Below are 24,611 nucleotides of genomic sequence, written 5' to 3' on the forward strand. Positions count from 1 at the left end.
CGCCGTTCATCCCTCCGGTGAACTGGTTCTTCATTGCTGAGATCGTCCGTTCCTCAACGGCCGAGAAGCGCATCTAGAGGGCGCCCAGGGGCGATTTTGAAAGGCACGCAGCCAACGTTACTAAAACACTCAGTTGGGAAACTCACCGTCGAAACCTGGGCCGCTGGCGTCCACCGAGACCGAGCTAAATGCGACAACAGCGCCACTCTTTTTCGTTTGTCTGTACTATGGTCACCTCGAGCTTTTTGAAAGCCTGTTTTTGCTTAAGAACAAACGGAAAAAGACTCTTTTTGTACGAAATCTGTTGGAGTTTAGTACCAAATGATAGGCGCGTTATGTTTTTATCATCTTTAGTTCGCAAGGTTTTGCGGAACAATCAATATTGTTTTTATACAACCATGCCTCAGCGGGCCTTTCAGGTAGCGCGTCCCGTCCTAGGTGCATTTTAGCTTCGGTAGTTCAACGCGGCGCGTCCGTCGTGGAGACGGGGGTGGCACCCCTGTAACCTCTACCGCTGTATCTGTTCTTAAAGCCAAAATAGAAGTCACGTGCAGTTTCTCGAGCGGCCGCTGCGGGAGAAATGGTGGCGTTGTGTTCGTCATTAGCTCGGTGCTCGGAGACAGATTGGGGCCACTTTTTTAAAGCTGTCTCTATGGGAGTTTCCCAACTGAGTGTTTTAGTAACGTTGCACGCAGCACTTTGACCGGCACTTTCGTGTCCGTGGCATGTCGGAGACGTCACGCTGTTTACCTGCCTCTCAGTGAAAGCACCGATGAACCGTCACATCACCAGCGTGACGTCACCATCGAGGCTACGTCCGTAATACCGTGGGGAGGTCATGTTGTTTGCGTGATCAGCGTCACGTGATTTCCTGATAGTCACGGAGGATCTATAGATTATATGGATGACGTCACGGAGGATCTGTTAAGCATTAGGAGATCCTCCCGTTAGAGTTAGATAACAAAACTATTAATAAAGTAAATTAAATAAAGTACCTGGGAGTTACAATTTCCAGTAACCTTAAGTGGGAGACACATTTCACAAGCGTATGCAGTAATGCATCAAGAAGTTGGGCTCCTTGAGAAGAAATTAAAAAAAAAAAAAACTCGACGTCTGCAACTAAACTATCAGCATACAAGGCACTGGTCAGACCAATGTTGGAATGTGCCAGTATTATCTAAAGTCCGTATCAGGATTACCTTGTCAACAAGCTGGAAAAAGTTCAAAGGATCGCAGTAAGGTTTATCTGCTCTAGTTACTCATGGAGGGTTAGCGTTACCGCTATTCTTGCGAACGCAAAGTTGGACGCCCTAAAATATCGAAGAAAAATTGCTAAAGTTTTTGTACGCATGCATTGTACCAACAACAAATAAATATAGCACAAGAAAAATACCTGAAGGCCCCTTCGTGCACTGAAAGCGAACCATTCATAACAAGACAACCAGGCTGTATTGAGCCAAAAACAACACATTTAAATATTTCTGCTTCTCCCGTGTTATTGATGAATGGAATAAGTTACAAGAAGAAATCGTAAATAGTACATCAACGCAGTCTTTTGCCGAGACTCTCACTTCTATGCACCAGCATAACATTCCGCTTATACGTTTTCTTTTTTTTCCGTCTTTTTATTTCGAATGTCTTATACCACTGCAGTGCTTCTTGTCTGTACAAATGTGCACTTCTGTATGGGTTTCTAAAGACCTACAGTATTGATAAATAATATTAATTAGAGAGGCTGTTGTTTTTATTTTTCGCGTGGCTTTGATTTTAATGAAGACAGTCGCCGTTTGGAAAACTATGCACTGATAAGATAAATGAAGGGCAAGATATACCACGGTGGATACTAAGCCAAAAATTATCGCGGCATGTATGAGCCGTTGCCAACTCTCTCTATCAGCTGAAATGAACTGCTTGCTCATTATTAATCGAGATAACTAAAATCTGAGATTGCAGAAGGAAAACAAACATGAGACGATGTGCGTGCGTGAGGGCGTGCATGCCTGTCTGTGTGTGTGTGCTTTTCCGTTATATTTAAGGTACTCGCACTTCCTTTTTTATTGGAAGTGTAAACTTGTCAATCAGTAAATTAGGATCCGACGGTTTTAAAAGACAGTGGCGAACTAACAAATAGCCGAGCGGTCACATTTACGTAGTTTGAAAATAGATTTTGTACGTATTGACTTCGAGGGTCCGGACTTTTTTTTATAAAAGATTTCACTGTCAAAACCCGCGTTATCTTCCTCCCCTTTGACAGACTTTTTTTATCTTTCTTTTTAATACCGATGTTTATTAGTTTTTTGTTGTTTTTTGTTCGTGCGCCGGCGGCATGCTATCTTTAGGCGTGGAGGAAAGCAATCGCGCCAAGCTTTAGGATTGCGAACTGACTTTAAACCTGACGACTCGAGTGAGCTCGGTCGTGTCACGGCGGTGAAAGAAAGGCGGAATTTCGATGCTGTCGTCCTGAATTCCAAAGAAGTTAAGCACTCTCATATCATCTTATTACGTAAAAACAAATTCATCCCTTCTTTAAAATATCTGCATGTTCTATATCTATGCTTGCCAAGGTCCCGTGAACGGAGAACCCGTCGTCGTTGGGTTTCGGATTCAAATGGCCCGCTACACTTAGCCCGCAAGATGTAGCAGAAAAATAGCCCGCTTCATTTAGCGGGAAAAGAATGTACGCTTCGCCTATTACGTCACATCTGTGCGTGATGCAAACGCTCTTTGGCTTGGCCGGTACACCGAGGACCACCCGGGGGTAGTTCTCTTTGAAAATTGGAATCCTCGAGCACACTTGAAAATTGCAATCATGGCCGGCCATGCACACTGCAGTCGAAGGTTCGAGAGAAGACTAAACGCCGCGTGTTTAACTAATTGTCTCGAAAAAAAAAAAAAATCAAACAATTGTTGTTTCGCCTCTGTTAGCCTTATAAGCGATCAATAAGGAACATCCTTTTTGTTTCGAAAATCAGCTTAAAATATATAGAAAAATTACCTTTCCTAAAAATTAATAGGGAGATGTATTTTTGTTTCTGTTCAATAAAAGTATATACAATTCTAGTGGAAAGTTGATTTGTCAAGAGAAGCCATATGTGAGAAGAAAATCAGATTGAGATTTTGACGAATTCGACCGCGTGGTACTCAGACGGGTGATGGACAAAATGGTCCCGTACAACATATTGCGAGTGAATTTCAAGATCTTGGATTATATTTATTGTTTTAGCAGTCTGAAGAATAATTCAACACACGCAGAGTAACAACGACTTGCGCAAAGTGGCCAACAGCAGAGGTGGCAGTAATGAAATCAAAGAAGTGATGTGGAATGTAATTCATAACTTTTAGTGCGGGTGTCATTTACCAATATAAGCAATTACTTTAGGCTGTAATAGTGATGAAAATACTGAATTACTTTTTTTTTTCTTGCAAATGTGTATAACACGTTTCCAAGTCCGGCTTCAAGGCGCTGCCATCTTGCTCGCTGGGGTGCGCTTGGACGCGTCCTAATCCGATTGCGAAGCCTTGCTAAGGCGCCATAATCGGATTATGGCCGCTCCCAAGCGCACCCCACTGGGCAAGCTGGCGGCGCCCTGAGACCGGACTTGCAAAAGTCACGGGGCTCGATCAACGGACCGTAAAAATCGACGCCTGCACGTAGCCATCTAAACTTTTCGTCAAAGGAGTATTTCACATGTCGTTTTTTTTCTTGGGAAATTAGAAACGTAGCTCCCTTTCTGTAAAAGAAACTTTCCACGGTCAACGGAGGGCGGTGACGCAGACGACCAAGTCGAGTGGCGGGGCGTGCTTGGCGCTCGTATTGATAGATGGCGCTACTTCCTTATCGAGACGCGTGCGACCACCGTGGTTTATTAAAATGAACATAATATTTCTGTAATCTACCTTTGGTTAAACAATAAATGAGGACAATAAAAGCAAAGCTTAAAGTAAAAAAACGAATTTCGTCTGCGTGTCGTCTGCTTGCTTTCGCTGGTCGGCTGCACCTTCCGACGCTGCTCCCGACGCCATCTATCAATAGGCGCGCCAAACGCGCCCGCAACTCAACTTGGTCGTCTTTTCCTTTCCCGCCGTTCACGCTGGCACGTTTCTTGGCCCTATTTTTTACAGAAAGAGAGCTACCCTTTCTAATTTTACAAGAAAAAACTGACCTGTGAAATACACCTTTGACGAAAATTTTAGATTGCTACGGGCAGGCGTCGATTTTTACGGACCAGTTTAGATCGAGCCTGGTGACTTGGGACACCCTATATATTTTTGTGCGCATAAAAAAGGATCCACCGGCAATAATTTTGTTTTGTTTTGTTTTGTTTCGTGTACATTTTCGTGCACATAGAAAAAAAAAAAATCCTCCGGCTAGTATTAAGGGAATATTCGAATTTTCGAATAGTAGTTTTGAATAATGCACCATTCGATATTCGCTTCGAGATTAATTTAACTGCAATATTCGAATTTTTCGAAGAGTTGATCGCGGAAAATTAGCCCCGTTGAGCGCGCTTCTTAGCGAGCGCCGGTGCTCTGGGGGGAGCAACACCCGCGGCTCTCGCAACCGCGCTTGTTCCTTCTCCGCAATGCACCGGTGCTTGGTAAGAAGCGCACTCAAAGGGGCTAACGATCATCACTTCGAAAATAATAAATATCGCAGCTGCGTGCCAAGGAGGAAATCCAATTTCCCAAGCGGGATGGTGCACGCGCGCGCCTGGTTTATTTAAAAAGAAACGGAAACTTCGTGAACGTTAATATCTACCTTGCAGTAAAAGTTTTGAAATCTAAACTGGCATGCATGCATTAGTTAAGCAGAGGTGCCCTGGCAACCCGTGTTAATCGTACGTAATTGAAAAAAAAAAAAAAAAATATATATATATATATATATATATATATATATATATATATATATATATATATATATTAAAACGAAACAGGCAGTGTGTGTGACTCATGGACAGACCTTGATAACGCAATGGCTAAGTGTGGCCGGAGAGCGCCATTGACGCAGTGTAATCGGCGAAGACTGATTGCGGCGACTGCGAGCACTGTGCACAGAAGTTTAGAGCGCATTACAGATCCCAAATACGGTTGCGTTGGAAACTGACTCGCCTCCAGCAATCCGCCCAGTCGTATGCTTCTTCGAGCACTGGACAGATTTCCTCTTTCGCGGGTTGTCTGCTGCCGATATTCTGAACATGTTGGCCTGACTACACCGTCTCCAAAGCCGTCGTAGTTTTGCCCCCGACAGATAAGCGCTGGAACAACGTCGCGTTTCCCCGCACTTAAAAATAGGTCAAAGAGGGGTCCGGGTGCATACGCTTCGTATCTAACAGGCGCCGCTAGTTTCGGCAACGATTCGGTTCAAGGCTCGCTTCTTTCCTGCAAAGCAGGGCTCGTGAAAGCGAACAAGGACAGGCTTCGCTTTGTTCTTTTAGTTGTGGCCAACTGAGCTGTATTTAGCGAAGCGTTCTTGTCTGTCTCAAGTTTAATGACCGGCGTGACCATCGCTACCGGAGGTCTTGAATTTCTAACTCGAAAGAATATACCCTTTGGGAGAGATCACACATTGGACAGGTGGGCTTCGTCAGCATTTCGGAGTGCACTAGTCGAATCGAAAGGCATTCCAGGCGAGTGCCATCAGTGTTCGCCGCGACCTCTGAATCAGTCACCCGGCTTGACGCCGGAAGCGATGAGACCCACTAATGGCGGCTGCGCATAATCTAAGCATAATCTCACAATTTCGGAAAGGGTCTATTGTGTTCGGACGGGAGGTTGTGAACTGCGTGCCTTTTGTATGGTCTCCGGTGAAGGCCAACAAAATTAACCCGGTTGCTTTGGGTTGATTAACTTTCGAGTTCGTTCGAGAAAAGGAATAGTTGTCGCTCGGCGGATTGTGGCCTGACGTTAATTGTAAAAAAGAAAAAAATAATTTTTGGAAGAGCGCATTCGATCGTGATTCAGCGGATCGACTCTCCAACAAGAGGCGCAGAGTTATTTCCTTCCTTAGGTAAAACCGCTAATGAAGTCGAAGCTTCTTGTTCGAATACAGTGCTCTGCCTTTTTTTCTATATTTCCTTTTTGGAGAACATTTTGTACATTTAATGGTTACGTTAATTTGCTTACATGTGAGAAAATTTTGCTTCATAGAAGGGCACGTCCATTTTAACGTCACTTTACGAGAGCTGAAACATATGTAGGTCAAGGAATTCAACACCCCTTGGCAGCTTTTCTTGGAAATGAAAAAAAAAAGAGGTCCGTCACAATTTAATGAGGCGAGTTTTTTTGAGCGGGTTAGCTGTTCGGACGTCGACGTTAGCTGTTCGGCAGAGAAAGGGTTCCAACAAGTTTGGTTCGCGTATATTTGTGTATTTCCATCGAGACGAAGGAAATGCTGTCTGATAGTCGCCTTTGGTCCCTGGACGGTTTCTAATCACTCGGGAAGTAGTTTACGAGCTGCAAGAACCGGCGACGACGCACATATTGGTGCGGGTTGTTGTATGGAATCTGAAAAATAATAATATTGCGGACGGTGAACTATTAGCGCCATCTATCGACGCGGCAGACTAAGCGAAGACGCGGGGCGAGGGAAAAGGATAACATCCAAGCGCGCTTGTACCACGCGCTAGCGACAGATGGCGCGAGCTTTCCGCCAGCTTTCAGCCGCGCGGTCCGTGTCGTCCCCCGTGGACGCGGAGTGAGCCTCGCCGGCTTCCGGCCGTCCAAGGCCACCCGGCACGCGGCTGTTTTCGTGCGTCGGGCGTCCCGCAGGCAGCTCTCCGTCGATCCGACCCGTGCACGCTACCCAGGCCCCGGAAACGTCGCAGGAGTAGGGCCCCCGCTCGCGCCGAGCACCTCGAGCACCCCGCAGCAGTCCGGAGGCCCAGCCGTGTCCCGTGGACGCCGCGCGACGCACCGCAGCTGTTGTGAGTACGCCACGCCGATGACAAGGCCGAGATCGCGGCTGCGGTCCCGACCGCGGTTCGGAGCGGCGGTTCGAGCGGGGTCCGGAGTCGGGACCGTGGCATCGTGGCCCCGTTGCGACACCGGGGAGGCCGGCGCGCGCTTCCCCGCGCGCTGTCGGCGGCCGGCGACGACCCGCTGCGCCACGTCTGTACACGGGCGTGGCTCGTCTCGGCCGACTTTCTCGGGACGGCGGCGGCCGAATCGATGGGCGCCGTCTGGTCGCCGGCCGCCGCCCGGGGTCCCGCGCCCGGGTCCTCGCCTTCCGTGTCAGCGCGTGTCAGTCTGCCACGCTGTGCCCGCTCACCACCGGACACCGCTGACGGCCCCACGGCGCTCCTTGACGTCGCGCGGGCGCCCGCTCTTTCCTGGACTAGAGCTGAGGGCACCCGATGTGTTTCAAGACGGCCAGCCGGGGCGAGGTCTGAACCCGGACCTCGGGATCCCTTAGTGGGGCGTCGCTCGGGGCCGCTTTGAAACATCGCCAGGTCGCGTCTGAGTTGCCTCAGTGGCCAACGTTTCGCGCTACCCAAACGTCGGGCGTCTCGCGTCCGGACAGGCTTCGACAGCGTCCCGGGGAGGGTGCCCTCGTGTGTTGAGGGCGTTCTTTGACAACTGACGATGACGAGGTGCGTTGTTTACACGAACGTCTAGGACCCCTGCCGTCACGACCGTCGCCCGTGGAGTCACGCCCCTTTAGGCGCGCTCTGCGAAGGGTCGCCTGGTCAACGCTCTCGTCGCTTGTGCTTCCGTGGCCGCGAAGCCCTTCATCGTTGGGAACACGCGTGCCATTCCTCTTCTTTCAGACCGGCCCGCTTTGGCTGCTGTAGCGGGATGTCCGCCTGCAACTCTCGCGAGGGCCCGTGCCGACGAGCCGTCGCTTCGCGCACTCGGGTTCCCTCATCGCGTCGTGATGCGTCGTAGCGCGCAAGCCGGAGTAGACGGCGCCATGACGCATATGTGTCGGCTGGCTCTCGACTTTCACGCCCATTTCTGAGGTGGGTCGATCCGGCGCATTCTTTTCTACCTTTATAACAACAATAAGATTTGTTTTCGTTATGCGTGTGTCTATTGTGGGCTGCGGGAAATAAGATGAAATAATCAAGTATTTTTAGTTGATCATTACCCCCTTTCCGCCAGTCAGCAGGAACGCAATACAAAACATGAGCATCGGCCTAACAGAAAAGTTTGCGTGTATATTGTTCTCATATTTTCGGCAGAGGGGTAATACGAGATGCGGCAATTTAAATGCCGGAATGGCCCTGTGAAGGCCATGTCCGCTTGTGTCGGATGCGGGCGCGGTCACCTTCGGAGCTGTCAGGCTGCACACTGTGTGAAACGATGTTGCGGGTGCCGGGAACATTCTCAGGATTTGTTTTCCCAACACCCCGAAGGAAGGTTGTCGCATTGCGGTGTCAACACGTGTCTTAGTCCTTTAAAAAAAAGTTAATCTCGCAAAGATCCAAAAATTGCCGGGACCAAAGTGAGAGGGCGGGTGGTTTATTTTTTGCGATGAATTTTTCGCGAAGGTACAATGCGCTTTGCGCAGGGTCATTGTCATCGGGGAGAATCCTGTTGGCGCCGCCGCCTCGAACAGATTCCGCGTCGACGCTTCCAGATAAACACGCGGATGTACCCATTGTTCCCGCGCAAAGAATTTGTAGTGAACTCGCTCCCTATGGTCAAAGAAACGAACGAGACATGCCTGCTTCTTTCGGCTTCGGACTTCACCTTGCTTGAACCGCCTGTGCCTAGCCTGTGCCACTCAAAGACACTTAAAGTATATATACTTCTTTTACCAATCTTCGCAGAGAAGAAATCCGCTGCGCCAGACTCTCGTCAGTCATTTTCCCCGACAGTGCAACACGACGAGCGCTTCCACCTTCCTCCGCTGCTCGCCAGCGAAGGACCTCTGATATGAACACTTGGCGAAAACGCCGGCGAGCAATACGGCAGCTGTGATTGGCCGGTGTCGCGCTTGACCTTGGAGCCGGCCAACCACGGCGGTCAAACCCTCCGCCGACTTTTTCGCCAAGCGTCCAGGTTACAGCCCCTGGCTTGCGTCTCGGGCTAGCACGAATTCCTGGAACATGTTCGGACCTGCTCGAATACGATATATACGTGCTCCCGACGGCTATTCCACTTCCACAACGTTGTCGTAGTTTTTCGAGAAGAATTCTTGGGACCTTCCGAAGGTCCAGAAATAGGCCGAGTCTGTGACAGAATGGAAAGATCTGTGTTGCTTTTTATTTCATGTTTATGCGCAGCAGTGTAGACTTTTCTGTTTTAGATGCATATTGATAAGATGAGACCAGCTAGAAATTTATGCGCGGTGACATCGTCGTCGAAACACTTTTAGAGAACCTCGCGTCTTTACTGTTTATTTTTGTTTCGTAATTAAAAGAGAAGTGGCAGTACCGATGTGCACGATGTTGAGTTTGTTTAGCGTGTCATCTCTAAATATGACACAAGCACTAACTATTCTCATTTTACCGAGAAGCCAGTCATTGTACCAGTTTATATAATTCCATTAGGGAGGCACTCACTTGATCGAATGACGTTTTAGCGAACGCCCACGTTTCACCGAATGACACTTTAGCGAATAGTCGGACGCCGCGAAGCGGCGTTTTCGGGTGGGCCAAATGAGTTCATATTTTTGTAATGAGTTGCCGCAGACTGTCGCCGCGAAGCGGCGTAAAGCGCAGCGCGACGGATGGGTTAACGCGCGCCCCCGTTATTCGCTAAAACGACCATTCGCTTAAATGTCGCCGTTCGCTAAAATGTCATTCGCTCTTGTGATATGGACCCAATTCCATTACGTGTATGCGCGAAAGGATAGCGGTTGTTGCTTAATTGGGTGCCGCTATCGATTCGACATAACCAGAGGCGCTCCTCAGTGACAGGCACCACCGACAAAGTCGTTGTTGGGCTTCCCATCGAAGTCATTTACTCTAGAAATTCAGCTGGCGCTGCTCTCGGTGCGTTCCCATGGGAAAACGCGCGTGCGTTTTGTCTCTTCGCCGGAGAGACAAACTCGCCCTTCTTACCTGGGGTTGTAGCGAATACTATGTAACATCATAGATTGCTTTAGTTTATTTTTTTCCTCGTCGGTGAACGAGGTTTAACTTGGTTATATTTCAGGCCCGAACCAACCGTCCGCAGCACGTGTGTACAAGGACGAGCGACAAATCTAAGCAAAAAGAACGATTGAAAAGAACGTGTTCGAGGTGCGCCAACTTTCCCACGACGCAAATTACTAATGTGCCAGCCCCGTCACTATACGAAACTGACCCCGCGGTACGACTTTACGAGACGTTAAAAACGCGCGAAGCAGAAAAAGGATAAATCACATTTTATTACTTAGACGCCACGCCAAAGCTGCGACCGCGTCGCACGGAACCTCCGATCCCGGTGTAATCCCTCGGTTCAATAGACGTCTTAACAACAACATTATTTAAAATACCGGACAGTTTTTATCGGGCGCCAACTGTTTTCTAGCTTCTTTCAACTGTCAAAGATTTCGAGCGTGTGGATCGTTCTATAACAATACAAGTCGATGGCCTAATAACTATAGTTTGTTAAACATATCACAAAAACAGTTAGTGCGAAAGACAAAGGATTAGTACAAGGCTGGACAGGACAAGCTAGCTGTTTTTGTGCAAATTGCGTTTGGCACGCTATATAGAAGAGCCATCTTCGCACCTGTGCAGGAGCAGAGAGAAGGAAACGAAACTTATTGCAAATCTCACTGTAGTTTCTTGACCTTCACTTTATTTTGATCGTTGACACCTGCGGAAATTAGCTGATCCAGTTTTAGCCGTCTCTTGATTTTGCACGTCCCCTTATTCATTGGCTTTTCACCTACCACTGGTGCAAGAAAGCGCCGATGCCGTGTACGCGGTGTGTCGGATAGTGTGCGTAAACGTATCTACGCAGATATGAAATGCGCCCATTTTTACCCATACAAATGCATTACCGGAAGTCAGAGGCACACTGCTGAACATCTAGCGTACGTGTAAATAACTATATGGGGCTTCATAAAACCCGTTAGTTGCGTATATAGAGCGAGGTTCCTCAACGAGGAAACAGCTGCGATCGGAACACAGGGGCTAAACGTTTGAGCCAACGAATAGGTCTCGTTCTCTATTGTGAGTTTATTTCTAAATGACATTAAAAGTCGCCACTTTTTTGCGTTATTTTTGTAGGTGAACATTTCCTCGTATACGTTATGTGCCATAGCTGACATTTACTTTCCTTGGATCTGCAGTTAACTTATTGCGACTCTTTTTTTTTAGTTTTTGGGTACAGTTGTTTTGTCCCCGACTTTTATGACTTCGAAAAAAAAAAAAAAGCTTTATTCCGTAAATGCAGATAGCATGCAGGCGAGCTGGTGGCACGAAACAAGGAAATGTAAACTGGTAGGGCAGGGGAAAAGGAGGTAAAGGCAACGCCTCAAACTCGGTTCCTGCGTTTGTTCAGTCGCCTTCCTTGTGTGCCCGCAGATTCAGAACCGCCAGACCGCGGAACATCCTGCTTCTCAAAGAATCCTCAAACCAAAACCACCCTCACATTCACAAAAATGACCAAAAGTTTCCATGCCCCCGAGATAATTGTGTATGTTCGAGTTCCACGGAAGCAAAATAACACTGCACTTTCTTCTCGTTGTTGAAGTTATTAGCATCGCAATCCAGTAAATCACGTCTCAGTGCATGCCATAATATCGAGTGAGAAACCTCATGAACATTTCGATTTCGCCACCTAATAATGCCTCTATCATTTAAACAAAGCAGGCTTTTTTTTTTTTTTCTTCTTTGTTTTTTCCCTTGTTGATCGGTGTATCGCTTCGTGCACGTTTATTATATGATTCACGGTTGTAATAAGAGCAGACAGTGAAATAGCCTTCCATTGGAATCGTCGCCTGCATCTGGACAACGAAGTATAGCAGTTCATTATTTTTTGGAACTGTTCACTGAAGAAGTTGACTGTCCCACTCTTCCCACTGCCCAATTCCTCTCCACTCTCGTATCCCGTTCTGGAACGTTCAGCGGCCACTGGCTGCGTGGTAGGCCAGTCATCTTTCCCTCATTTATGGTTCCCTTCTTCTGCCAGGTGGTCGTGAGCTTCCGTCAAGCTTGCCGGACAGAGCAGCTTTTGCTTCCGCGCTGTCGAAGATTCGCACTCCTCGTGTGTTTCCTCCCACTTGTCGTCCTTTCTCGAGCTACTTATCTCTCGTGAAGAGAATCGCGCCAACACGGCTGCTATTTTGTCGGGCTGTGCGGATCAATAATCATTATTTGGACAGCTGACGTCCGAGAGGCGAAACAGAAAGGGTGCGTCACATTGGTCATGCAAAGACTGCAGGCCTATACGAAGACGCCTGGTCCACGCTCTAGGTCTGCAGCGGTATTTTGTGCGAGCCGTGGGACTGGGGCTTTATTGCAGCTCCGGTCTGCGACGACTTGAGTCGATGCGAAGGAGCTGACTCGACCAGTTGGTTCAATGGCGGCCAACGCTCCGACGATGCCTCGGAGTCTTGCCTTCTGCAGAGTTGTGCCACCGACACCGTGCTTCTGGAACCTGCAGCCAACGGCAAAAGACGACGGCCGCTCCTCGCGTGCGAGGGAAGAGAGCGGAAACGGTGCACCTGCATGAGACGCCGGAAGGTGGAACGCCGCTTATTGTCCTTCTGGCTGTGTCTGATCGTCCTGCGTTACTCTAGATTGCACCGCTGATTTTCATAGCATTCTCGCGAGGAAGTGAGGCGCGAGTCCGGGATATCGCGGAGCAGGCAGGGTACTACGTTATACCGAGCGTTTGCACGGGACTGAGAGAGAGGCAGACTGCGTCGTCTGCACGAGAGCACGACTGCGTATATACTGGCTGAAAGCGAGTGAAAGCTTTCCGAAGCCACGAACATGAGCGTGCCGGTCTGTGAAGGTCGCACGCCGGGCGGCGAAAATGACCCGCTGGGTTGTGATTTGGTAAACATTGGAAAAGGTTTGTATACTCCGTTTCATCGCGTGTGCGAGCGAACGAAAAGCTACAAAAACGAGCTTAAGGCCCCGAGCATCCTGCAACGCTCCACGTGCACGCGCTCGAGCGCGTGCACGTGGAGCGTTGACACGTGCGGAGGGGGGGGGGGGGGGGGGCGCTTTATTTCGTTTGAGGATCCTCAAACGAAATAAAGCGCCCCCCCGAAACAGGCTCCTGTTTGCGTCGATTTCGCTCGCGACAGCATCTTCCAAAGCAGCCGCTCGCGCTCGTACATTCGCTAGCACATTGAAGAAGCTTGGAAGAAGGTTGACCCGTTTGGAGACTGCTTCCCTCGTTTGCCCAATTGTGGCACGCTCGTGCGCTGAACTTCGTCGTGGTACGTCTAGAGCTGTCAAAAGGAAACGTACGAAAATGTGGAAATTTCTACGACCGGCGACATGGGGTGGTGTTCTTTGAAACTATGACGAGCGCCAGCCAATGAGAGCCTATCCATCAAATTGCCGCTACGGACAACAAGCTTCGCTCCTTTGGGACAGGGCAGTTTAGGTGCCGTTTGGCGCGCCTTGTCCTGCCAGAAGGGGTTGATCCGAGTTTCAAAGTTCGGATGCGATCGGCTGACCGAAGAGCACAGGGGATTTCTGTCCAGTTAACCATGCAAAGCCCGAGTCGTATGGCACGTATGGTGTGTGTTTCGCACTCCAGCAGGGCAGGACAAGCGTTGTCTTGGGCCTCTCCGGAACCCGCTTGAGCGCCCCGTTTATGGTCCTCCCGTCGGGGGAGCGATAAAGAGCGGCCCAAGATATCCCGCTATCGGAGACGTGTTTCTTGGTCCGGCGATCCCCGGCACTGGGTCAGGCAAGGAAGGCGATAGTGGGTAGCGAGGGCCGCGGCTAGTCTTTTGTTTGCCCGTAAGGCCGTGGTCAAAGCTGCCAGGCTGGCGGAATGTACTTACATCGAGGTGGGAAGTGCCCCGCACAATGTTTCTAGCACGAGGCGTCGCGTTCGCGCTCACCACGGTATCGCGCAGTGCAGATCTAGGTTGGCCGTTATATTTGTAGTTTTTGCACGTCGAGAGATGGATGCGCGAGGCTGACGACGGAAGCTCGGGCGAGTTGGCTATCGCGTTTAAAGACGTCACGAATGCGGACACAAAGAACGTACCATATGAATAGTAAAAGCTATACGTGAGACACGTCCTTAATAAAATACAATTCACTTAACTCCGTTCTAGGGGTATCTTTCCTTTCCTGTCATATACCTATCTAAAAATATCGCACAGATTGAACATGTTACCGTATTTACTCGAGTAATAGCCGCACCATTTATGAACAAGGCCCTGGCGTCTACTTTCCCACAGAACACATATACAGCCAATCATTGCGTTGCGCATAACTAACATAACGAATAACCAGATCGAGAACACGATTTTCCATAGAAGTGCAATCTTCACAGATGGTATCTTCGCACGAAGACGTTATCTCTGTCCTGTAAACAGCTGGAATCATGATGTCGATCGCGGTGATTGGCGATCTGCGTGCTCTGCGGAAAAGCAAACCCTCAGGTTTTCTTCATAATCAGTGCGGCTACTACTCGAGTAAATACGGTACTTATAATAATAATAAGAATAAATATTTTAGGTTGCGTTTGAACTAAAACAAAATGGAGCGACCAGCGTTTGTATAGACAAGCAAACCCTGTCGACCGTTCCGTCAATGTTTGGGCCGGACGGCTTTGCGAGCTTGAACAGGTTGTCGGCGTCAGTGTTGTACCTTTGCTTTTTGCTCGCTCATAGCGGGACATAGAAGGGGACGAAGAAGCGAGGAAATTGAGCGAAGCAAGATTCTCCTGGAGGCTTTTTGTCTGCCCATCAATCTTTTCGATGATTACCTATACAATATTGATTTGATCTTTAAAAAAATTAAATGAATGGCAGAAATAACGTTTGAATATAGAGTTTCGTGGAATTTCGGCATCTAAAAGAAGCCATCGTAGGAGCCTAATTATTTTGGCACTCCGAAGGTCATAGTTTATACTAGCACACTGTCGTCTTCCTTATTGATGGTTTTAAACATTGTTATCTGCGGGTTAGTCCGAAAATTTTAATAAATTATGATCCGGGCAAGGTTAAAAGGTTAAGGAATTTGGAACCATACTTTCGATCGTGTAGCTCCGAATGGAACATTTTAAGGGATGAAATACATTTTGTTAGTTGGGATTGAAACTAAAATGATTCGACCGCGGTGCCTAGAAAAAGTAACGCGCGTTATTTTACGAGTTGTTCCTGGAATTTCTTGAGAAGTGTGTTATGATTGGGTAATAGACATTCCGGAAATACGTGGCGCCCCCACTGTCTGGTTGGCGCATCATGATGATCCAGAGTACGGCACGTGAAAGGTTGCCCAGGAATAGAAGACGAAGTTCACGTTGTCTTTATATTTATTTCAGAACGAAAGGAAGGCCGAAAGCGAGCAAAAGAGAGACGCGATGACATTTATGATGTTCGTTTTATTTTTCCTGTTTTCTGAACTCCCAATGATAAGGGACAATGAACCCGGGCGTACATCGAAACAGCCCCACAATTCTCTTCGCCGCGCAGTGCAATTCGGCGAAGCCACGAGGTGTCTGGGATTTCCTGGTAAAGGTATATTTCTCTCTAGGAATATACCTGCAGAACGACTCGCACTGGGATTCACCAGTGGTGGCGTGCCACGGCACCCCAGAAGACAAGGCCTGCGCGTTACGTCACCGTCGATGGATGGATCCCCGTCCCAAGCAGCAAACAAGAGAGCCAGACCCGTCCGTCTTGTCGTCACCGCCTGCTAACGTCGCCCTCCTCGCGAGACGTTTCGAGACTTGCTGGCGGCGTGGATCCACTACTGATTACGTTTGGGGAGGGGTTGTCTTCAAGGTGCCATACTGGCCATGGGCGGCGGAGTGAGCCAGCAGAGCGGAACGTCGACCGGATCGGCCAGACTCCGGGCGCTCCCGACGCGCATCATGTAGCCGCTGGGCAACGCCTTCGCCGCGCTTCAATTCGTGGCCATCGATTAGCGACGAGCCTCGCGCGTCGTTCTGGATGTTCGAGGGCGCGGGATCGCGCACCTCGCTTCACTTCCGTCAACTGACGAAAATGAAGCGAGGGAGACCCAATGGTGACCCCCTCAGGGTCTCCCTGCAGGGTCGAGTGATCCGACGACTCTCGCAGGGATCGAACGGCCAGCCTCGAGGGCACCTGCGGAGGATCCGATGCAGATGATCAAACAGCGCCGAGAGGGCTTCGTTGCTGTCGCCTTTGAGCGCTGCTTTCACCGACTGAACCATTGACGAAGTTGCGTCGAGACACTCCGCCCATTCCTGGCGCTAACGGAAGAGCGAAGCCTTTAGTGAATTTCTCCGGTTCACGTTTTCTTTGTCGGCTCGAGCCCCGTCATCTGCGCCCTCATCTCCAGTCCGCGAGTCGAAAACCGACTATTTGGACTCGGCCTACGCATCCTTCGATGTCTTTCGAGTACTTGCACTTACGACGTTTCGTGAGACGTCGCTGTGGGTCCCTTTTTCTTTTTTCCTCGTCTCGGGAGTTTTATAAATATGACTGTTCACCTGCTAGTCTGCCCCATCGCCCTTATTTCGGTGCATCGTGGTCAAGTTTCTGTGAACATACTCGGGTTGTAGTTGCTCTTTCACGACGAACCGGCCAAGGGTAGAGTTTGACCTAGTTCGACTTCTCCTTTCTTCCAACTCAAAGTTCGGCAAAAGTTCCATTTTCTGTACGCGTGCGCAAAAATTGAAAACGAGCTTACGCCACCCGGCGTAAGGAAAGTGCAGATAGGGATTGGGTATATTGTTTCATCGGTTCCCATTAGTAATCGAACTATAGGGCATTAAAAGTATGTATCTTTGCTTTGGTATTGTGGAAGCATTGGTAACCATTTTATGATATATAAAATAACCTACATAATAAAAATTGTCAAAGAAACTAAAAGTGCTGTCGAGCGCTGGTGCGAATTAATCATGAGACGGAAGGAAACTTGATGGCAAACTGAGGCGTCTAGCGATGGGGATTATGTGATGATGTACCGTATTTACACAAGTAATAGCCGCACTACTTATGGGCAAGGCCCTGGCGTCTACTTTCACACAGAACACATATACAGCCAATCATTGCATTGCGCATAAATAACATAACGAATAACCAGATTGAGAACACGATTCTCCATACAAATGCAATCTTCGCAGATGGTATCTTCGCACGACCGTTATCTTTGTCCTGTAAACAGCTGGAATCATGCTGTCGAACGCGGTGATTGGCAATCTGCGTGCTCTGCGAAAAAGGAACCCTCAGGTTTTCTTCATAATTAGTGCGGCTACTACTCGAGTAAATACGGTTATATACGAGCTGAAAGTGATGGTGATTATTATATGTGTAAGTGCGTTAGGCCTATCAGCGGTCTTCACGGGGCTGCCATGGGCTGGGCTGTTGGGTCCTAGCGTGCCGTTCTCGACTGCCTGGAGAGAGCTCCCCGCGTGCCCGACTTGCAGACGTGCCGGCCGCATCACCGACGACTCTGGGAGTTCAGCATTCCCGTGGTGGGGCTCCAGGGGTCGGCGCCGGTGTTGGCCGGGCGGTGGTCTTTACAAAAGCGGGTCTTGAGGTCTCCCAGCTTGCAGTCGAGCTTGTAACCGAGCAGCGTGAGCACACTGTCGATCGAAGACATGGTCTGTGCCACTGGTACGGCTGGCTCTCCAGACAACGCAGATGGTCCTGAGGACGTCCTCAGCTGGTCGAGACGTCTTCGTCCTGAACTAGTTGGGACATTCTGGTCCTTTCAAAGACGTCTTGACGACTTTTTCAGGTTCCCTTATTTAGGCAGACGAAAAAAGTCTTCTCCCGAATGATTTTCAATAGTACAAAAGGTTTCCATGCGTCGCAACCGGATTATGAGCGCGTCCAAGCGTACAACTGAGCAAGATGGCGGCGCCCTGAGGCCGGACTTGTGACTTGCAAACATGTATAGGCCTGTAAGCAGTGAGAGAGTGCAGGCGAGCTGGTAATCAATCGTCATCTTGTAAACCCTGAGATGGGGAACAATAAAAAAACGGACGAACACAACAAAATCTCAAACGCAGCGTTTGAGATTTTGTTGTGTTCGTTCGTTTTTTTATCGTTCCCCATCTCAGGGTTTACAAGATGATGATGTATAGGCCCTAGATGAAGATCGACACAGCTCGAGTAAGAACCGAGCCCTTTCCATTCCCACTCCATTCCGGGCACTAGGCGTTTCATTCCATTCCCATTACATTCCTCCCAGCATTGCCGCCATCCCATTCCCATTCCACTCCGGGGTCGCGGAAGTGCGGAACGATTCCGGAATCATTCCAACTCCGGAGTGACAACTCCGCAACACTGTTGCGCAGAAGTCAGTCAACACCTTCCGTAAGCCGAACTTGGTCGAATTTCGCTATAAGGCCGAAGGTTCGCTGACCTATTTGGTTCGTCGCCAAACCCCTTGATGGACGAAAGTTTGGTGGCATCCCTAACCTTCTCCGAAAGTCATATGCTGAACGGGTCAAGCAGGATGAGAGAGTCGGAGTGGTGCACGTGACGGCGCGATAGCGGCACGCGCTCCGCGAGCCGCGACAGTTTTCGCTCCGACGCGCCAACTCGCTTCCCCTCGCACTTGTCGAGCTGCCAGCGCAGCCGTTGCAGCCGGTGTAGCCCCGAGGCTGTCGGTGGCGCACCGTTACACCTTGCGGCCCAGGAGCAGCTGTTCTTCCCCGGTCGCTCGTGGCTCATCGCCTACGTTCTGCTTGGGCGTTGTTCGCTCCACGTTCACCAAGGTCGGCGGCAAGGAATACAAGGATTGACGAGACGCGGCGTGCGTTGCTTCCAGCTGAGGGGAGCGTGGGGAGAGAAGCGCGCTCGCCTGGAAACTTCGGCTCGGACCCCTGACGCTCATCGGTTTGGGCCGATCGATTCCTAGCTCGGGGAAATCGAGTCTCCGCGTGCGTTGTCCACGGCGCACGACGCCACTCATCGCCACGTGGCACGGACATCAAAACGAGAAGACCGGGATGACTTTTGACGGGGAATCTATCGGGACGTACTACCGTGGTGTCGCTGGTCGGGAACAGCGGCGGGCCTTTCTTGACGATCCCCACTGCGAACACATAATACGAAAGACACCGCTGCTGGCAGGGTGGCAGAATTATCCGCAAGCATGCTCCAAGTTTTTCTGTGACGTCATAACAATGGAGAAACACGCCTCAAGCAATGCCTGCAAACTGCTTTTTTTTTGTTTTTTTGTTTTAGGGAACTAGAGTAGTATCAGTGGCGCGTACTAGGACATATCGTTCTATGGACCTTTCGCGTTCTTTGCGCGTCTTTGGCCGTTTGATAGGGCAACATCATAAATATTACTTGCGCGGGAGCTTTGTGGCAAGTTACGCTTGTTTAGCCGGTGTCGGATATAAATCCGAACGCTTCGTTCCCTAGAATACACCAAAGAGCTAGTGTTCCTCCTTGGCATGAAGCGCGGTCTGGCGATCTCTGGCCAGTGCGCGCTGTGGGAGGCGCTCCCAGGGGACTGCTGGGGCGACACGCGGACAGCGGAGCGTGGCCTCAGACCGGTCCGAGGAGACAGGTTTTGTGGGGCGGCCGGCGTGGCCGGAGACTGACCGCTGCTCCTCGGCGCGCAGGGGCTGCCTGGAGGAGGAAGACGCCTGGCGCGTGCGGGTCACCGTGTACGACGCCCAGCGGCCGCACCTCGTGTCCAGCCCGGAGTCGCCCAGCCTGGACCTGATGAGCGTGCCCGTGGCCATGGCTACCCCGCCGCCGCACGACGGCTACCTCAGGCAGCAGAGGTGAGCCGCCCGCTCCTCGCCGCCCCGACGCCACTCGGCTTCAGCTACCGGCCGCCTTCGCCGACCGGCGATTCGGCGCATTTGCTCCGAGACAATGTGTAACTGGAATTTCCGCGACTCGCAACGTATCACTCGAAATTTGTTTGCCGTCGAAATATTGCTGAAACGCCCACTTCGTAAGATATTGACCTCGCGAAAATAAACCCGTCCTCAGACGGATGAAAGAGACACGCACCTGATTAGATTTTTTTTTTTTTTAAATCTTGTTTGAGTAAAGCCAGAAGGTCGTAAATAACCTCCAACTATTAATATATGTCCACACGGTAGGGGCTATTAAATACTAGTTTTAAAAGGAACAGTCTCGCGTCTTATGTTTTTGTTATTTCTTCGCCAAATCGAAACCTTGCAACCCAGGACAATCTCGACTCCTATTAGGATCACCGTGGCCAAAGAACGGTGAGCAAATGTCATACGAAAGAACCATTTGTGTGGAGCTCTAATATAAGCTCTCTTGGAGTGGTGATTTGTATTAAACAAAGCCTCGCTCTATATATCCATGGTATTCCAAGGTAAACATAAACAAACAAGCAATGGCGGAACTTTCTGTGGCCAGCTTCTCCAGCTTCTCGCGTATGTTTCAGCTTCTCGCGTATGTTTCAACGAGCAAGAAAAAGCAGCGCGTCTTTTAGGTTTTTCTCGGCGGAAAATCAGAAAATGTACGTCGAAAACCGGACGTAAAACGGATCGGTGTGTGTTTCTGGACCATACGGCACCAAGAAAAAGCAGCGCATCTCGTTTTATTTGGCCTCATGGCCCTACTTGACGGCCCATTGGAAACCATTGGAAAAAGTTAGAGGCCCACAAATCAACCAAAGCACGTAATTGTTTCGCTTTCATTTCTTCTTTTTTTCGTGCACGTTAGAGCGTGCGTGAAAACATCATTACTTCATAAAGTGCGCGGCATCGCCGTGAGTGTTCGAGTTGGCCCAAGCGAAACTACGCTACGTCTGTCGGACGTAGTTGAATGAAGGCGCGAAGGATTCTGCCACTCGTGCTCGATCGTGCTCGGGAAAACGCGAGCGGTGCGTTTTCGACGACGAGTAGAGATATCTCGACTGGGACAAAGCCGTCGCGGTGTGTAGTACCGCTCGTTCCCCGTAAAACTCAAGCGGCGTGTTGTCTACGACGATCGAGTGGAGATAGATCGTGATTGTGACAAAGTCGACCGACCTAGCGCGGCGATCCCGTTGAATGATATTCACGTGGATACAGTTGCAGACGCAGACGTCAACATGCTGTTCTAGATTCTAGAACCTAGGCGGCTAAGGTAAAAAAACTAGTTTCGGGTCCGACTTGTTACTGCCACGCGACACTCCCGGGGAGATACCGTATTTCTTCGAACTCTTCTGTTTGGGAAGACACACAGGCGCTGTTATGTCTGACGGCGCGGGCGAGTAATAAAATCGAAACGATGGTACTAGTGCCTTCTCTTTCGCGTCTTGCTTTGATCGTGTCACAAACAGACGTTTGATTTTCATGCCGAAAAGAAAAGAAGAAGAAAAAAAAAAAAGAATCTGGCTCCCGAATTTTAAGTTGACGTGTCTAAACTGACGTGAACCGAACCTCAGGTTCGGTTCCATGCGATAAGATCCCTCCCATTCTGAAGTCCTCCGCTGACAAAAACTTGATAAACTCTCAAAATTTACGTTTTTCTTCTTTTTAGTTTGTCTGCGGTTTTTGGCTGGAGTTTGTTCAGATAACATAAACCGTCTGTTCACAAGCTCGCATGCACACGAAAATTAACGTCAGCGAGTGATTCTGCTCTAAGATAAAAAAAGGAAAAAAACAACAACAATGAAACGGTCTGGTCAGTGTTATAAAAACCTGCGGTCGTGATAAAATTTAAAAAAAGTTATATTTGGCCGAATATTAATTGATATTTCAATCAATCTTGATTTGCGTGGGAACTCAAGCGTGAATCGTTCGATCCAGTATCTTCGCTATCCGGAAGAGTCGGATTTGTGCATTTGTGATTTCAAAATTCAGCTATCCTAGTGTTGAGCGGGAAATCGACGTCCGCGTGACTGAGACCGTTCGCGCCCGACGGCCGCGGCTTCTTTTATTTCGCGGAGATCTGTCACAGCAAAGTAGCCCAATCGATTGCAAAGCATAGCAGCACTTCAAGAAGCCAGTGGACGCGGAAAACATTACAAAAGAGAGATTTAATTGCGGAACACACGACACTTGGCGGTGATGTTTCCCTTTAAAAACATGCAAAGGAAACCCGAACCGGAAGTGTTCTCGGCTCCCTGTCATGGCGGCCGGAAGTGGCCATCATGTTGTTAAAATCGATTTTTTTTTTTTTTTTTTTTGTCATCTTTAGTCTTGTTTTTTAATATTCGACTCCGGTATTCTGGCCTCACCGCAACAATGCCGCAGTAAACTGCTTTTCTTGATTTCCCCGAAAATACAGCGATGGCTAAAAGGAGGTTCACTAAGGTCGCCTCTCAGCTGTTATTTGCGGCGAGCCAGACGTTCTTCTAGTACCTAGTTACGCGGTAAACCGGAGTTTTAACTGCGGTGCTTGTAACTGGGGCATAGTTGGCACTAACTGCTTGCCATACTTGAGCGTAAGTGCGGTTTTAGGATGCCCGTCGTGCACCGTTAACAGCTGCGGCTAAGGGAGCCCACGTAAACTTTGGCAGGAGGACAGTTAATTTTTGCAGGATATCCCTTCCCGCAGGCAGCGGCGTGCCCAAGTATAAAATGTGGTGTTTTACACCTTTATCAGAAAATGCAGGGAAATGAAAAAAAGCACCGAGGTCGTCTTATCACGCTTCCACGCCTTCACTTTCTTCCACATTTTTAATGACAACTAGAAGGCCACTTTTCGATCACACCCTAATTTGATCGCGCGCGCACAAAGGAAAAAAAAAATGTTTTGCAGTTAGTTTCCGGGCACGGTGGACATTGGCTGGCTGCAGAACAAAGGCGTCGCGGGAGGCACACTCGCGGAAGAAAACTGCGCTCGCTGGTTCTTCTGATGGGAGAGACGCCTTCCGCCCCGTAAAGTATCTTGCGAGGTTTCCCCCCCGCGCGACCCAGGCGAAATTCCGCTTCCCGACGGCCCTGTCAGGGTGTCGTTCTCTGGGCGTCCCCGCTGGCGCGAGGAAGTGCGCCACGCGCTGGCAGCTCTGCCGCTGGAAGCCTGGCGGAATCAGGAAGGAGCAGTGGCAGCAGTCCGACACGCGAGCTGACGCGAATGACCCGGAAGGAACGGAGACTTTCGCCGTCCGCTGAGCACCGCACGTCGCGCCGATGATGGCGGAGGCGCTCCGGGCTCCGCCCAACGGAGACGCAGCAAAGCGGCGAAGCACGGGGTCGAGGCTGCGAGGCGTCCGGGCCGCGGGTACGGGCTCCGGGCCCTCACGGCGCGCGCGCAAACCCCTCGGCCCAAAACAAATAGGGCCAAAAGGACGGGCGGCCGCGCCTATGGGATGGAAATAGCCGGGCTTTCTCCTGCGCGTCGGGGCAGCGTCGTCGCGCGTTGCGAAACCTCGTCCGGAGCGAGGGTCCTGCGGGTGGGCACGGTGTTCTAAAGAGCCTCCTCCGGGGGTTCCCGTTCGGATTGACGGCGATGGGCTCCCACGCAACGGCAGCGCAGCCATGTTGGCCGACCGGCTCAGGACCCTCGAGCCCAGCATGAGCGTGGACGCCCGGCTTCACCTGTACTGCGTCGTCGTGCCCAGGGCACGGTAAGCGCTCCCTCCCGCCGCGGGCGCCCGCCCCGGAGCGAGTTTCCGCTCGGAGCCCTCGGTCTTGTGGTCGGCCGCTGCTGGGCTGCCTCTCTTGCGTTGCACTTCGGCCACACGGGGGGTCGATTGGTCTGGGCGCCGGGTGCCACTTCTAAAAGGCTGTGAAGTCAGCGGCACCGGCGACGTCAAAAAAAGAAAGAAAAAAAAAAGGGGGGGGGGGGGGGGGGTGAATGGGGTGGAATGGGATAGGATTGTGAAGAGGAAGAAATCTTTCCCTCCCCCTCCTTTCATCTCTTGAACACTTCTGACTCCCCCGAATCCCCTATGTGGCACCTTCCTAGTTCCTTCCCGAGGAATGTTGTTCTTTCAAAAGGGCTGTGGAGGGCGCTTTCATCCATCCATTTGCTCGTCCGTTTGCTCAGGAAGAAGCTTGGACTTAGCCTCCCGTATTACTTTTTGGAAAATTAACTAAACTAGTAGTCACCCCGGAAAGGACTATCTTTTGTCAGACTGGCACTCTTTAAGAGATTTGGTTCCTCTGGCTCGCTCACTTCAGAACCAAATTAAGGGACTGTGTTTGGCATACAGCTCTTGGATGGAACAGCACGGATATATGCAGTTACACTCACAGGCCTGTGAGTGTGACTATATTTGCGCTGTTCCATCCAAGCAGGAATTGCCAACCAGCCCGAGCATCCACATACAGCTCTGTCAGCAAGGAGCGCTGGAGCACTAGTTTCACGAGTCTTCTGTGTACTTGGTTCGGGCACCCATCCAAACTTGCGAGCCCCTTGTCCCTGCACTGGTGTTGCAAGGCCCATCCGTATTGGACTTGTTGCGACTTGGGCGTGTTTCATATTGACAAAGAAATCCAAATACCTCGACTCCAATCTGCCATTTTGTTGTTAGATGTCAGCATGACGGAACCTGAAGCCTCTGTGCACAATGCATTCTGTATTGTTATCTAGATCTTCGGATTGCTTAATTACCTCAGGCATGTGCCAGACATTGTGTAACAAAAAAATGGTGGACGTCAATAAA

At 50.0% G+C, this 24,611-nt stretch overlaps 1 protein-coding gene across 1 annotated transcript in view; it reads left to right on the plus strand.

Moving 5' to 3' along the window:
* The window catches only part of LOC8051814, a 136,275-nt gene that overhangs the window by 103,725 nt on the left and 7,939 nt on the right, over positions 1-24,611 (plus strand). The window contains exon 3 of the mRNA XM_029969350.4: positions 19,651-19,815. Within this exon, the coding sequence (XP_029825210.2) occupies positions 19,651-19,815 (165 nt within the window). The remainder of the gene's footprint in view (positions 1-19,650; positions 19,816-24,611) is intronic.

The sequence above is a fragment of the Ixodes scapularis genome, unplaced genomic scaffold (genome assembly GCF_016920785.2).
Source record: "Ixodes scapularis isolate PalLabHiFi unplaced genomic scaffold, ASM1692078v2 PGA_scaffold8__174_contigs__length_109621045, whole genome shotgun sequence".
NCBI lineage: Eukaryota > Metazoa > Arthropoda > Arachnida > Ixodida > Ixodidae > Ixodes > Ixodes scapularis.